The sequence below is a fragment of the Micromys minutus genome, assembly GCF_963924665.1.
Source record: "Micromys minutus genome assembly, chromosome: 13".
In the NCBI taxonomy this organism is placed as follows: domain Eukaryota; kingdom Metazoa; phylum Chordata; class Mammalia; order Rodentia; family Muridae; genus Micromys; species Micromys minutus.
This window is the reverse complement of record NC_137982.1, coordinates 42,805,384-42,821,336: the sequence shown is the minus strand read 5'-3', so window position 1 is coordinate 42,821,336 and position 15,953 is coordinate 42,805,384. Positions and strand designations below refer to the sequence as shown.

General features: G+C 43.0%; 1 protein-coding gene across 2 annotated transcripts in view; it reads left to right on the top strand.

Annotated features, from left to right (window-relative positions):
• LRP2 (LDL receptor related protein 2) overlaps positions 1–15,953 on the top strand; it is a gene marked incomplete at both ends in the record, with an annotated part of 151,842 nt that overhangs the window by 80,690 nt on the left and 55,199 nt on the right. For both annotated transcript variants that reach the window (XM_080927260.1, XM_080927261.1), the window contains 11 exons: positions 209–437; positions 1,245–1,422; positions 2,729–2,857; positions 5,624–5,790; positions 6,292–6,435; positions 9,053–9,162; positions 9,613–9,790; positions 10,408–10,621; positions 11,674–11,913; positions 13,349–13,537; positions 14,949–15,869. In XM_080927260.1, the coding sequence (XP_080783386.1) occupies positions 209–437; positions 1,245–1,422; positions 2,729–2,857; positions 5,624–5,790; positions 6,292–6,435; positions 9,053–9,162; positions 9,613–9,790; positions 10,408–10,621; positions 11,674–11,913; positions 13,349–13,537; positions 14,949–15,869 (2,699 nt within the window). The remainder of the gene's footprint in view (positions 1–208; positions 438–1,244; positions 1,423–2,728; positions 2,858–5,623; positions 5,791–6,291; positions 6,436–9,052; positions 9,163–9,612; positions 9,791–10,407; positions 10,622–11,673; positions 11,914–13,348; positions 13,538–14,948; positions 15,870–15,953) is intronic.

Sequence of the window (15,953 nt, the reverse complement as noted above, 5' to 3'; positions counted from 1 at the left end):
AAAACTGGTAGGGTAACAAACAACTTGTAGATTGTTGGCATTAGGGCATGCCCTTGTCATAATGTGCTGCATTTAATGTAATGTATGCACATTATAAGGTCATTCAGGTGACCTGCAGTTGCATTATGATCACAGGAAGTTATGACCAGTGTGTTGTATTTTATTGGGTGGGTATTATCTTTCCAGTACATGTTCCCTCTCATTACAGTGACAATGTAATGTTTTGGTCTGACTGGGGCCATCACCCTCGCATTGAGCGGGCCAGCATGGATGGCACCATGCGCACGGTCATCGTCCAGGAAAAGATCTACTGGCCCTGTGGCTTGAGCATTGACTACTCCAACCGCCTCATCTACTTCATGGACTCCTATCTTGATTACATTGAATTTTGTGATTACGATGGGCATAACCGAAGGCAGGTCATTGCTAGTGATTTGGTAAGTTTGCTATAATAATGTTCAAATTTAAACTAAAGGGGAAATCAGTATGAAGAGAACTGGGAGCCAGGTGCACAATGAGATGAGAGAGAGAGACAGAGAGACAGACAGAGAGAGAGACAAAGAGAGAGAGACAGAGAGTCAGAGAGAAAGACAGAGAGAGAGAGAGACACACACAGAGAGAGAGCGAGAGAGAAAGAGAGAGAGACAGAGAAGGGAAGAAAACCAGTGAGATATCATTGACCTTCTGTTGCTAATAAGAAAATTAAGATGTTTATCTCAGTCATACTGTACCATGTCTTATAAAAGATTAATAGCTAACGTGACTTCAGCGATCTGTGGACGTCAGTCTTTTACTTATGTATCTTTTAGAATCGTGGTCTAACAAAAGTGAATGTACCAGACTCATATTTGTGAATGAAACCAGACCCTATTATGTGGCCAACATTATTATTATTATTATTATTATTATTATTATTATTATTATTATTATTATTATTATTATTATTATTATTATTACCCAATGGATTCTGCTTAAGTTTTACAAATTGGCCAATGCAGGAATATCTGTAGTTTACCAAAGAGCTATCATAGTTTAGTTTCTGTGACTCAAGGAAACCCCAAGAGGAGCCTTCCTGTCTTTGGGATAACATATCCCTTCGGTCTTACAGACGGAGTGGCAGAAATGGTCCTGATGCCCAGCGTCTGGGGCAGGCACTTGCATTTGCTACTTTCTGGCGTCTCCAGTCTTTAATTGGAATCTAAGGAGACTCTCTGGGTGTACTCTCACTCTGGTTCTGCTCCCAGGTTCTCCACCATCCGCACGCTCTCACGCTGTTTGAAGACACCGTGTACTGGACCGACCGCGGTACTCGTCGGGTTATGCAGGCCAACAAGTGGCACGGGGGAAACCAGTCTGTTGTAATGTACAGCGTTCAACAACCGCTCGGAGTCATTGCCATCCATCCTTCACGGCAACCATCTTGTAAGTGACAGAAGCAGCCTGCCTGGGGCTCGCATGGCCATTTCCTCTTCTGAACAGTGTCAGTGCATAGGTAATACATTTCCCTTTCACAGACCACAGTACCTACCGCATGCCTTTCCCTGGTTCCTGCATTGCTCTGGCTTTTTATTTACTAAAAGAAAATCAGTGCCTTTGTAAGTGGGGATAGCATATCTGTCTTCATTATGTTATCTTATCCAGCAATCAGCTCTGAGATCTTCCTATGTTGCTAATTGTTGGGCTTCATTATGATGCTATTACCTTGTAGGCGTTCTTCTGTGGTCTGCACAAGTCACCTTCATGCATGGGGTGGACGGATGATGTAAACATTTGGCCTTGGTAGTGATCTTTCTATTGGGAGGGAGAACACTTAACCTTCCCATGATCTTCTCTCCTCAAATCTCTCCAGTGGTGTCTCACACTCAGAGTCTGACCCTGTTTCTTCTGTGGCTTAACATTCACCACGCTGGACTACATCATGGTCCAGTGACACACCAGGCGAGTTCTTGGCTTTGACCTTTTACTTCCCCGCTCTGTCTTGAACATCTGCCCTCTGTCTCTGTTGGAATGGCTGTCTTGTGTCATTAGGGTTCTGCTCAAATGCTACTTTCTCAGAGAAGCTGTTATTAACCACCCTGCTCCAAATGGCCACCATGCTGGTCCGTGTATCCGCTTAGCCCCATGTTCTGCAGTTACCCCTCACCAATGCGAACTTAGCTCTGTCTCTTCTACAGTGCACATGCTGTTTATCCTCGATGTGTAGAGTGGTGCTTGGTACCCAGCAGATGCTTAATTTTTTTTTTTTTTTTTTTGTGGGAAAAAGAATGGATTATCTAATAAGCCGTAAGTAGAAGAAATGGGATCTAGAAGTATCCGTGAGCGTAGATGGCCACAGAGTCTTCTTTTCAAGGATTGGCACAGACAAAGATGTGGAAAAAATTGAAGATTGATATCTAAAGAAAACTTGGATATCACTGGATAAGCATCACGGTCACACAAAAAACATTTAACCCGCTTTCATTCCATGCAAGACAATAGCATTTAGGTCTGGCAAAGAGACATTGGATTTGTATCATGAGTTCTAGATTCCAGGGATTAGTCATAATCTGGTTACAAAATCTGGTTAACCTAGGACTTTGTGAAAGCCAGTTCTTTCTCCTGTGCCCCTTAGCTAAGGTAACTGCAAGAATTCCCCTTTACAGGAGCTCTGGGTAGGACCATGGCCTTGCATACTGTACTGAAAGCGATTTTTCCATTCAAACATGCCTTTCTTTTTTTTCTCCCACAGCCCAGAATCCATGTGCCTCTGCCTCTTGCAGCCATCTTTGCCTGCTTTCTGCACAGGGGCCTAGACATTATTCTTGTGCTTGTCCTTCAGGATGGAACCTCTCTGATGATTCTGTCAACTGTGTGAGAGGTAAGTGTGCTCTAATGATCGAACTTGTCATAGTTTGTGCTGAGCATGGTATTTTGTGTGTGTGTGTGTGTGTGTGTGTGTGTGTGTGTGTGTGTGTGTGGTGGTGGTGGGGGTGATTCCATTGAGCATATCAGTTGTCACAAAGGTTCTGTCTATGGAACTAATATTACCTGGACATGTGGTTAGGCAACCTTTAACCTCATACTTTCTTACACCTGACCTTTCTGATAAAGTGACTTTCAAATTCTGCATTTAAAAGCTTAAATATTTTCAGGTCCATTTCATTTTTTTTTTATTCTCATAAAAGTAGTCAATGATGAATGATCTGTCCTGGGTTTCATGACTCAAACTTCAGTAATATTATTATTATCATTTGATATCTTAGACATAAGTGCTGTCTCTGCGAGCAATATTACAAGTGGCTATTTGAGCAATTTAATCTTAGTTATCTTAGTAGGCTGACTGAAGGGTATGTGGAGAATTATGTCAAGTGCTTTGGAGATTGCAAAGAGAAGAGAAATGATTCCTTCAAGAGTGTGTACTTGCATATGCCTCTTTTGAAAACCACCCTCAATTGCATAGAAACTTACAAAGTTACTCTGTGCCTATTCCTTTCTCATTGAAGAGAAGTGAATATATTTTGAAACTGATACAAATTACTAGAGATAACTTGAAGCTAAATGGTTAATTATAGCATATTTCTAAATTAAAAGTCCAACTCCACGGGAAAACTGGGTTTTTGAATGGAGAATAAGTAAATGGATGCAGAACATTTATGGTGTTTATAGGTTATGCAGGTGAGGTTACTTAATATGAAGCCTCATCCAGACACATGACTTTGTGCAGTGATAATTTCTTGATGAAAGGTTTTAATTATTGGTTATACCTACAACAGGATTGTCATTTTCTACTTTTCTTCAGAGATTTATTACATTACTAATCCTTGTTGACATTGTTTAATTTAGTGTGTCCTTGAGTCTTTCAGAGAAGATTAATCTGGGCATAGATATTTTAAATACAAAGACTTCTTTCACCGAACAAAGATTGTCAGCTGCTCATTGGGGACTGGTATCATCTCTATTACTATAGGACGGTGATTCTTTTTTTCCCCCCTCAAGTCAGGGTTACTCTACACAACTCTGGCATTCACTTTCCAGGCCAGGCTGGCCCTGAACTCACAGACATCTTCCTGTCTCTGCCTCCTGAGTGCGGGGATTAAATGTGTGTGCCACCACTACCAGGCTCTGATTGTGATTCTAAAGGTCATGTCACAAAAAAATTCCCCTTGTGGCTTTCTCATGGGTTGCCTTTGGAAGTGGTCTTCAGTATTTTCTAATTGGTTCCTGAAGCCGGACTGTCAATGTATACTTGTTAAGAAAAGTTAAAAAAAAAAAGTTACACATTTTCCCCAATACATTTGAATGAATTCCTAACAGGTAGATGAACATCTCACTTGACTTAGTGGCTCTGTTGCCCCCGGTGTTTGCTAAGAACAGCCCTGGCAGTGCTTGTCTGATATTGAACATGAACGAGAACACACTGATTGTCCAACACAAGCCTTTGGGTGTCTGTAGTATTTGCAGATTGGTCTGGAGTCGTCAGTGTGGGCAGTGCATGCTTGTTTCGGGCCTTGGGCTTCATCTCAGCATTGCATAAGCAAAAAGCAAACTGACAATTTAAAATTCTGGAAGAAAACACAAGCAAGCATCCATAAACCAGTGATGGCTATTGATGGTGTTTGTGTGTATATGTGTGTGACGTGTGTGCCTGTGTACATGGGGCACGCACATGTTACTATGTGTGGATGTCAGGAGATTAATTACTCTCAGTTGTGTCTGTCCATTGTAGCTTTGAGAGTTTGAACTCAGCACTTTCATCCACCGAGACTCGCATTTCCTAATTTTATAGTGTGAAATTATAATGAGAAATTTCTTACATTTATGTAGGAAATACACTTCCTACAATGACCAAACCAAGTAAATGAACTCTAGCTACACACTCAAATAGGTTTCTGACTCAGGAGTTGTCAATGCAATCTGGGTGCTTATCACTAGACATCTAGGGAACTTTTGAAGGCACTATAGAGTCCCTTGTGTGCATTTTATCTGTTCAATTACGTGGTTATTGTTAACTGTGTACATACACAGACATACACACACATACATATAAACACATATACACACACAGACACATGCATAGATACATGCACATAGACACATGCACATAGACATATATCAGAGACACACACAAACAGACATACACACAAACACACACACACACATACACACACGGATTGAACTCATGGTCTGCAAGCAAGATAAGCACTCTCTGACTCTTGTCCATCCCTTGACTACAGATATTTATTTGGACAATTCTTTTATTTCAGGCTTCCTTCCTGTCAGGCTTTAGATTTACAATTGTGATAAAATTAAACACAATGGTAACTGTACTGCTCTGTGAATTAGAATCTAGTAAGGAAGGTATATATTTAACTAAATGATGTTTGAGAAGCAAGAGGCAAGTTACGGTTCACCGAATTATCGTTCACCTTCCCACCTCCCCTACAGATTGACTCGAAGTTGTTCATTGTTAACATTGTCTATGGGAGGCAGAAGAACATTCTGACTGTAATTCCCAATAGTGTGTCACTGTGAGTGAGGAGTGGGGATAAGCAACTGCAGGCCTATGGTTACTCGAGACACCTCTGTTGTACGTTGTAGTTATTGCTGTCGCATTGTGACTCCACTTTGACTGCTGTTTTTACAGGTGACCAACCTTTCTTGATGTCTGTAAGAGGAAATATAATTTTTGGAATCTCCCTTGATCCCGAGGTGAAGAGCAATGACGCCATGGTCCCCATATCAGGGATACAGCATGGTTATGATGTTGAGTTTGATGACTCAGAGCAGTTCATCTATTGGGTTGAGAATCCGGTATGTTTTGGATGCATTCAATGTGTATGGTCTCTATTTAGGTTCCCTCAGGGAATTCCAGCCAGGCATGTAATGGAGCTCCTGGAGACTTTGGTTTAGAAGCCTCGTTTTTTGGGGCAAGTGTTTGTTCAGTATCCTTTTGCTTGAGACTTTCCTTTCTTCATGGAAGCAATCTGCCACAACAGGAAAAGAGCCAGGAGAAAGACAGACGGAATGAAGAGATTTTTGTGTTTGCTGCCTGTCTCGCATTGTGACATCTGAGCCACTTTAGAATGTATTTTCGATTTTTTAACTTTTGAGACTCTGTACAGTAATTTTTTTTTCCCTGAAAATTCAGGCACTCAACTTTGCTTGTGTTTTTTTTTTTCCCCCATGAGTGAGAGGCATCAAGAGAACACTGGCAGGCAGGCAGCAGAGGCTGTAGGGAGAAAAAAGGAGGGCTTCTGTATGGGGGCTGGGTTGTGTCCCGGTCTCAGCTCACCACCCTCGTTTTCTTTCCAGGGTGAAATTCACAGAGTGAAGACAGACGGTAGCTCCAGGACAGTGTTTGCTCCTCTGTCTCTGCTGGGCTCTTCTTTGGGCCTGGCCGTGGACTGGGTGTCAAGAAACATTTACTATACCACTCCTGCAAGTCGGTCCATTGAGGTAATGCTCCCGGTATTATGTAGGTACAGACATTGCTGTTACATCCATATAGGTTATATTCTCAGGCCGATAATTCCTGCACTCAGGAGGCTTAGCCAGGACCAGTGCTATGGTTTCAAGGCCAGCTTAGGCTACAGAGTGAGTGAAGTCTTGTCTCAAGCCCCACTCTGAAAAGTAAATTTAAAAACACCTTTGAAATAAAAGAGCAGAACAACAGCAGCAGCAGCAGCAGCTGCAACCATCCCCACCACCACAACAAAAAATACCAGCAACTCTTTGAGAAACAAAAACTGCCTCATGAAAATAAGTTAGTAGAACATCATATTATTCTTTCTTGTTTCCTACGAAGGATACTTAGAAAGCTAATTAAATTCATAGAAGAAATACGGCGTCAGTTATCAGCCAGGTTTATAGCTACCTCTCTTCCCAGATAAGAATCACACTATGGCCCCAATATAGTTTTTCTAACAGTGAAAGACAAAATAGAAACTTGATTCTAATTCCTCTCCTCATTGAGATAAATGTTCTTTACATCTCAGCTCCCAGAAGAAATTCTAGACTTAGGGTTGGATTGAAATCACATGAGGTGAACCCACACTACCAGTATTGGTTTTCTCCACTCTGGGACAAGATTAACTTGTATGGGAATATTAATTCATGCTAGTTTTGAAAGTGAGAACGGTTTTATGACAGGGGTGGTCAGTAGACCTGATTGTTGACATAGACCCGGTCAGTTGGGAGCTCTTTGGTTTGTTTGGTGGGAGTCATATTGGTGATGAGGTGCATAGCAGCGTGGTACAGGACAGTGCCTCATAGTTTACAAGCTCACAATGATCTACTGGCTAGTGATTCCCAATAACTGAGACATTTACAATACACACAAATGCCAATCTGTGGAATGTCTCAAGGCAAATAGAATCGACCAATGGGATGGGATTCTGAAGGTTCATCTGGTGCAAACATTTTTACATACGCAACCGAGGGTCAGAGAAGTCAGGAAATGGTTGGCTTCAGTGACAGGAATGAGTGGAGAAACCTAGGCCTTTCTAACCCCATTTGACAGCGTCAGAAGAGACTTTTTATAATCTGGGGTTCATCAAAACAGGATGTGCTGCTGAGAATCACTTTGCTAACCCAAAGGCCCTCATAGCAAAGTGGTAATGAATACGCTCTCTTTCTGTGACTTTGCTGATTGCTTTAAATTTTCCAGAGACTTCGAGTAGGCGTCCAGCAGCATGAGGTAAATAAAATGAGCAGCCTGTTGAGGGACCACTGAGCACGCATATGTGTATCAAGTGACAAGGCAGAAACCTACCTAGATCTGCAGAAACCTACCTAGTTCATAATTTCCAGGGCAGCAGCATAGAGTGTGCTTGTGTGTGTGTGTGTGTGTGTGTGTGTGTGTGTGTGTGTGTGTGTGTAATCCAGGTTAGCATCTTATTCAGCCTGCCCTTGTGTCTACTTTACTTGCTTATTCATTCATTCAGCAAATATTAGCATTTTCTATGGATTGGTAGCCTGGTTGGTACTGGTTGACATTGGACAGATGTCTTCTTGACCTTGCTAAAGCTCAAAGTTTAATAGGCAAACATTTTGTGAGCAAATTATTACTGTATTCAAAATGGGAGATTAACTCTGTATTGGTTAATCTCTCCGGTAATATAAATTTAAAAGCTCTTCCCCACGAATGCATAGAAAGCACGTAGAATGCTTGCTTGTCTGTATTGTTCCGGCATGGGTGAAAGACACTTCATTCCATGTTGAAAATAGGAGCGGGTGCCGAAGAAGCTGCTTTCCACTAGGGGTAGCTGCTTGCCTATTCACTGAAAAAAATGTGTAGCTGAAAAGGGAAGCCTGCAGGAGGCTGTGTGAGAGAACTTGGGGTAGAATAGAAGGAACCAACGAGAAGGGACTTGATGTGACCCAGGAAGACTGTTAGGACCAGAAAAGGTAGGACACTGTGACGGAAAGAGGCAACTTGAAATGAGAAAAATTACCGTAGTTCAAGTAGGAACCAGAGATGCTAGACAGTGCAGAACGAGGGAGAAACGTAGCGCTCCCTCGTTGGAGGCATACTTGTGTGCTGCAGTTGTGTGTTTGTGTGTGTGGTTGAAGGAGGGGAAGAAAGAGGCAAACGCTAACATAGACATAAGCCATCGATTCATATCCAGTAGCAACTTTACAGACTAAAGTGTAAAGGATCAGGACAGGTAATGGCTTTGTAGGTCTATTCATTGCTGGGAATTTTGCCATCCGTATGGCACACTGAAGCTCATGGATTCCAGGAGAGAAGGTCAGACCCCCTGGAACCGGAGTCACAGGCACTTGCCAGCCAAAATGTGGGTGCTGAGAACTTAGACTAGGATCCACAGGAAGAGCAACCGGTGCTCTCAAACACTGAGCTATCCCCCTCCCCCCAACCCTGACTGTGCTTTTAAGGTTCTCATTCCCACTGAGATTCTTCCTCCCAGCTCCAGAGAGGAACAGGGCAGTACAGTGAAGGACTGTGGTCTCGTCCCATCTCAGCCCTGACCACAGTTTAGCTTCAGTTTTGCATCCCACCTGTCTTTGTTCCCAGGAAAGAAATTAAGTTCTAATACACGTTTTTGGACTGTAGGTGTTGACGCTCCGGGGAGCTACGAGGTACGGGAAAACCCTGATCACCAATGACGGCACCTCTCTCGGTGTTGGATACCCGGTCGGCATAGCTGTTGATCCTGCACGTGGGTGAGTGATACCAAGGGGCGTGTCTTCCTGTCCGCACCACCTCTTGTCAGTTCCCTGGTCTGTCTGATGAAGCGTCCTGCTAACATTTCAAACTGGAGGATGTGTGGCAGTCACACAGTGTGGACCCCCGTGAGGAAGAGCAGTCACTGTGAAGAGCATAATAAGAAGGGTATAAACTGTATTTTCTCTTAAGTGCAAGCAAACAGTACTTAATGCATCCTGTGAGGTAATCATAGGAATTAAACACTACAAGACAGAACAATACGTAGGGACTTACCAGACCTTCAAGGCTGAGTAGATGGGAAATGTTCCCATCTATAATGGCACGTAGCCCCCCGAAACAGAACTATGGAGACAGCAGCAGGATGCTGGTTAAATGTTCCCCTGCATTGTGCAGCCCTTATTTATCTCCTGCTTCATGAAGCACTCATATTTTTTTTATGGTTCTAGGAAACTATACTGGTCAGACCAAGGGACGGACAGCGGGGTTCCTGCCAAGATTGCAAGTGCTAATATGGATGGAACATCTTTAAAAATTCTCTTCACTGGGAACCTGCAACATCTGGAGGTTGTCACCCTGGACATCCAAGAGCAGAAGCTCTACTGGGCAGTCACCAGCAGAGGCGTGGTATGAGCCGCTTTAGTTCTCACTGTCTGTAGTGTGAACTGATGTGTGATTCTGCATGTGCTGAGTTCTCACCAACTTGAATCGGGGTCTTACTATTGCCCTTTCCTTTGACGACGCTTTCTTTCCTGTAGTCTTGTGCTCCACCCCCCACCCTCCAAATCAGTCTACCTGGTTCTTAGTGGACAAAAGCCATTTTGACTTTACACTATAGCATTACGCTTGGCTCCCATCCAGTAGGGCTGTCCTATAATTCTGGGGAAACATGTCTTCTATCTTGGTTAAAGAATCATGGGTAAAGATGTTATGGCCAATGTCTGTCAGCTACTGCACGATGGCACATGCTTCGACATTTCTCTGCATCCTCAAACGTGCTTTGAGTGGGTGTGTGAGATCGTTAGCTCTTGGTAGGAGGGAGTCAGCTAACGGGCTCAAACTATCTGACGAAGACAAGGATGTTTGCCTGTTCACTGTACTCATGATGGGTCCATTCCATAACAGGTCTGAGAAATCCGAGGAAAGGATAGAGTGCCACAAGAGAATGCTAATTTAATTAATAAGAGAATCTCTTATTCCATTCACTGTGAATCAGCCAAGTCACGGGGATTCTGATGTTTCAGATCGAAAGAGGAAATGTGGACGGTACAGAGAGGATGATCCTGGTCCACCACCTGGCCCACCCATGGGGCCTCGCAGTCCACGGCTCCTTCCTTTATTACTCCGATGTACAGTATGAGGTCATTGAAAGAGTCGACAAGTCCTCTGGGAATAACAAAGTAGTCTTCAGAGATAACGTTCCAAACCTGAGGGGTCTTCGGGTTTACCACCGTCGCAGTGAGTACTGGTCGGTCATATGTACTTGTTCTTCTTACAGCCATGTCTGCAGACTCACAGCAAGAGGCCTCTTTCCACACTGTAGTTCCCGGTGCTTGTATGCACATGCACACAGAATTGCTTGTGATATTTGACAGTTAAATGTCTGACTAAGCTGGCATCTCAAAGGCCAGAATTGGCTTCAAAGCTAGCTTAAATCCTGTTCCCTTCGAGTTTCAGAGACAGGATTCTTCTGTGTGGCCCTGGAACTCACTCTGTAGACCAGGCTGGCCTTGAACTCAGAGACTCAGCTGCTGCTGCCTCCCAGTTGCACGCCAACATGGCTGACTCTTCTCTCCTAAGTTTTAACGCTGACACCGTGTTCTACTTTATAGCATTCCTCAGCATGTTATCTGTTTTTTATTGTCCAGGTTTCTTGTTGTAATAGAACTTCCACGAAGGGCAGTTGCTGCTTCTGTTTTATTTACCGATGTATGCCTGAGAGTATTTGTCTATGACATTTGGGACAGAATTTTTAGTCTTAGCAGGAATTACCCTCCTTTATTCTGTTGATTCAGAATCTTTACCATGAGTGACATCTTGAAGTCATAGAGATCTGCCTGCCTCTGTCTCCCAAGCTTTCGTATTAGCAATTCATAGTTTTTAGTCTCTCACTAAAGAGAATCACCAATGCTCTTTCTTATTTGCTGCTTATTTTTTCTTGCATGTGGCCAAAGATGTCTTTTACATATTCTTATCTCATCGGATGAAAGGCGCAGAGGGTGTGGACAAAAGCCAGTATATAGATTTCTGCCATCTTTAGTCCTTGTGTGCCTTTTAGGGAAGGAAACAAAAACCACAAGGCAACAAAACTCCATCTTCTCACCGCCATGTACTGCTTTCTCTCAGTCCTAGCTAGGCACTCAAACAGATCCCTCTCTTTCAGTATTGATTTTAGCCTGTTGATCTTGTTATCACGTGCTTATTATTTTTATAATATTGGGTTGACTCAATTATTTAAAAAAAAATGAGCTAGCCTGCCAAGATTACAGACTGATTTTGAATTCTTTTAGATGCTGCCGATTCTCCCAATGGCTGTAGCAACAACCCAAATGCCTGCCAGCAGATCTGCCTGCCGGTCCCAGGTGGACTGTTCTCCTGCGCCTGTGCCAGTGGGTTTAAGCTCAGCCCTGATGGCCGCTCCTGTTCTCCATATAACTCTTTCATGGTCGTTTCCATGCTGCCTGCAGTTAGAGGCTTTAGCTTGGAGCTGTCTGATCACTCAGAGGCCATGGTACCAGTGGCTGGCCAAGGTAAGGGAGCGTCTGTCTGGTACCAGCTCCAGAGTGCTTGATAAAGTTCAGTTCATCAGACTCTTCTGGAGGGCTGTGGAATTCAGAGCTGAGCCAAGTCTTATCCCTGGAGTTTGCTCACTTAGAACCCTGGGTCTTGGCTAGAGGATCTGCATTCCTAATGGGACCAGATTTTGCTGGTTTATGAGAGTCACAGGCCTAGAGGGACAGAAAGCATTTTTTTTTTTTTTCATTGAAGCATTGAAGAATGATTGTTTAGGAAAACTGTTCTGTAATGAGGTATAGGCTTGTTATTTAACATAATAACAAAATCATAATAATATTTAAAAAATAATAAAATATACAAATATTCTTTTTTGGAGGGGTGGTGGTGGTAAAGTCTCACTGTGTAGCCTTGGTTGGCCTGAAGCCCAGGCTAGCCTTAAATACACAGAGTTCCCACCTGCATGTTTTAAAGGTATGTGCCACCACACCTGACTTTTAACAATTATATTTTTACTGTACTTTATGTTTGCATACTGTGAATCTGTAAATATGTCTTTTGGCTATGCCAAGGTGTGTGGCTAAAACTAACAATTTTTTAGCACTATGGGGGAATATGTGAGAATATCCTTTCAAAGATATCTGTTTCAGAAAACCAAGGGTGGGTGGAAGAGCTTAGTAGAATAGTGCCTATTCTGTGGTAGCATCAAGGGCCATGACTTTGCTCCCTAGCATTGCAAGGCCTAACCAAACCAACAACAAAAAGGAAACAAACTCAGAAGAAGTAAGCCTTGACAGGCAGTATGGTGTTCTCAATATGAAATTTTCTTAGAGTATACTGTCAGTAATTTAGCTAAGATGTTCACAGTCAGCCACTGCTTTGTAAAGAAGCATCCCCACCCCACCCCCTCACTAAATTATCTATTATGTTTGACTTGGGCCCCAGGAAGAACTTGTTCCCTAAGTAGTCACTGATCACTGGTGATCCTGTCTGAAGCTCTCAGACATGATCGTCTTGTTCTGCCGTTCTTTTACATTTATTAATAATATTCCACACCAAATCTCAACACCAGCTGACGTATCAGCGTGGACAGTGGAAATCTCACACAGCCCCCTTCCCTAAAAGAACTCTTTGAAGAGGGGGAGCTGTGAGCTCGCTAACTGGTCATCCGATACTAAGCTGTCAGTACCTATGAGCAACACTCAGCAGCCTCAGCCCCCTGTAGTGACATATTTACATGTATGTATACATGCAATAATAATACAGAAAAAGTTACACAGAAGTCCATGAAAAGAGGATGAGAACTCAGAAGCAGACGTCAGGGAATGGTAGTGAGGAGCAGGGTATGAAGCAGGGGTGCACATTTAGAGCACATTATTCTCTGCATCGTTAACCAACGCTCCTAAGAAGGGGGTGCCGGTTCAGTTGGCTGATTTTTCTTAAATGTTCTAGGACGAAATGTTCTGCATGTGGATGTGGACGTTGCCAAAGGCTTTATTTACTGGTGTGATTTTAGCAGCACCGTGAGATCCTCTAATGGAATTCGTCGAATCAAACCCGATGGGTCTAATTTTACCGACATCGTCACCTACGGCATTGGAGCAAACGGAATCCGGGGTGTCGCAGTGGACTGGGTAGCAGGTCTGGGCCTTTGTTTCCGTCTCTGTCTCCTGAAGTGGCTTCTCTAGAGAATCGATGAGATCATTTAAGACTAGGTCATGCACACACTAAATAAAAAGAGGGGGTGTTTTATTTGACACTAAATTGTAGGTTTATAGTTTTTGTCTTAAGGTTGACAGCACATTTCTAGACTAGAAAGATCTAAAATTGTCAAATAATTCTAGTTGCAGATTCTTAATTGCTTCCTCGTTAATGCATAAAAAATCATTAGGTGTTTCTCTTGGTTACTAATTAATATACCCAGCTCACTATTTCATTAGCTTAGTCAGGTTTGAGTTACCACTCATTCCTACTGGTGCCTGAGAACTACTGCACTACAATTTTTGTGAATATATATATATATATATATTTAATCAAAATAGATATCATTGTGTATTATTGAGCTTGATAAGTAGATATTGCTTAAATACAAACATGCATTGTAAATAGTAAATCTAGTAACTTAGCTAAATAAGATTTGAATGGATTACTAATTCCCATCCTGAAGTGTACTGTTTCTGATGGTGTGGATAAGTAGGATCAGTGTGGTGTAGCCAGCATGACAAATGTAGCCCAGTTTCTCTTTTGTACAGTTTTATACCATAACAAACTTAAATGACTGCATCTGTGGCTGTCACAACGGCAGAGCTGAATACCTGAGAGAGAAGCCAGTTATTTTGGCTATAATCTCAGTACTGGGCAGAGAAGGCGGGAGTATCAGAAAAGAGTCCAAGGCACCCCCAGTTTCATCGTAAGCTCAACTCAAGCCAGAGATACAGGAAACTCCACTTCAACAAACAAAAAAGCAATCAAACCATATACCCCACAAGCCTAAAATACTACCTAGTACTATTTGAGTTGGGAAGACCATGTTAACTGTACATGCAAAGGGCATTTGAGGGTCTGTCAAGCAGACTGAGGTGGTTATGAGCAGTCTGAGGTGGTTATGAGCAGTCTGAGGTGGTGATGGCTGTCCTCTGCTCTTTTAGGCTGTAATATGTTTTATACCACGATAAAGTATATTTAGGCTCTTTGATAGGACTCAACACACCTTTTAGCAGGAAGGGAGTTGTAATGCTGGCTATGAATTCTAGTCTGAGTAAGCAGGAAGCTGAAGACTTTTGAGAATATAAAATTTAAAAAGCATTCCCTTTAATTCCCAAGCACAAACGTTTATTTTTATAAGCTTACATTGAGATATACTGTCCTGAGAAATGCAGTGACTTTGTTTTTATTTGGTAGGTCTATTCCAAGTGTCTATCTGGTTGTCTTTTTAAAGCGTCCCATACTTGCCAGCATTTCTCTGATCACACTTCCTCGTTACATATTTTGTGATACGTTTGTTTTCTTCTCGGTTTTTCCACTTAGCAGCATCCTTTCTCCCCCCCTGTAGGCAATCTTTATTTTACCAATGCCTTTGTGTATGAAACACTGATTGAAGTGCTACGGGTCAATACCACATACCGCCGTGTTCTCCTCAAAGTCTCAGTGGATATGCCCAGGCATATTGTTGTCGACCCGAAGCATAGATACCTCTTCTGGGCCGACTATGGGCAGAAGCCAAAGATTGAACGCTCTTTTCTTGACTGTACCAATCGAACTGTGCTTGTTTCCGAAGGCATTGTCACCCCTCGGGGCTTGGCAGTGGACCATGACACGGGCTACATTTATTGGGTCGATGATTCCTTAGATATCATTGCCAGGATCCATCTTGATGGAGGAGACTCACAAGTGGTCCGTTATGGCAGCCGCTACCCAACTCCCTATGGCATCACCGTGTTTGGAGAGTCTATCATTTGGGTGGATAGAAATCTGAAAAAAGTCTTCCAAGCTAGCAAGCAGCCAGGGAATACAGACCCGCCCACAGTGATAAGAGATAATATCAACCTGCTACGTGACGTGACCATCTTTGATGAGCGCAACCAGCCCCTCTCGCCGGCAGAGCTGAACAATAACCCTTGTTTGCAAAGCAATGGTGGATGTTCCCACTTTTGCTTTGCCTTACCTGAGTTGCCCACCCCCAAATGTGGATGTGCTTTTGGGGCTCTGGAAAGTGATGGCAAGAGCTGTGCTACTTCTCGAGAAGATTTCCTCATCTATGCCTTAAATAATTCCTTGAGAAGTTTACACTTTGACCCCGGAGACCATAGCCTGCCTTTCCAAGCGATAAGTGTGGAAGGGGCCGCTATCTCGCTGGATTATGACCGTAGAAATAATAGAATCTTCTTCACACAGAAGCTAAACTCTCTCCATGGTCAGATTTCCTCTGTCAGCCTGTATTCAGGGACCAGGTCTCCAACTGTCCTGTTGTCAGGTAAGTGGACACCAGGGTTAGGGTTTACCGTGGCAGTAGATAGAAGGAGGGCCAGATACTGAGTTGTCTTAATGCCCTTTGAGA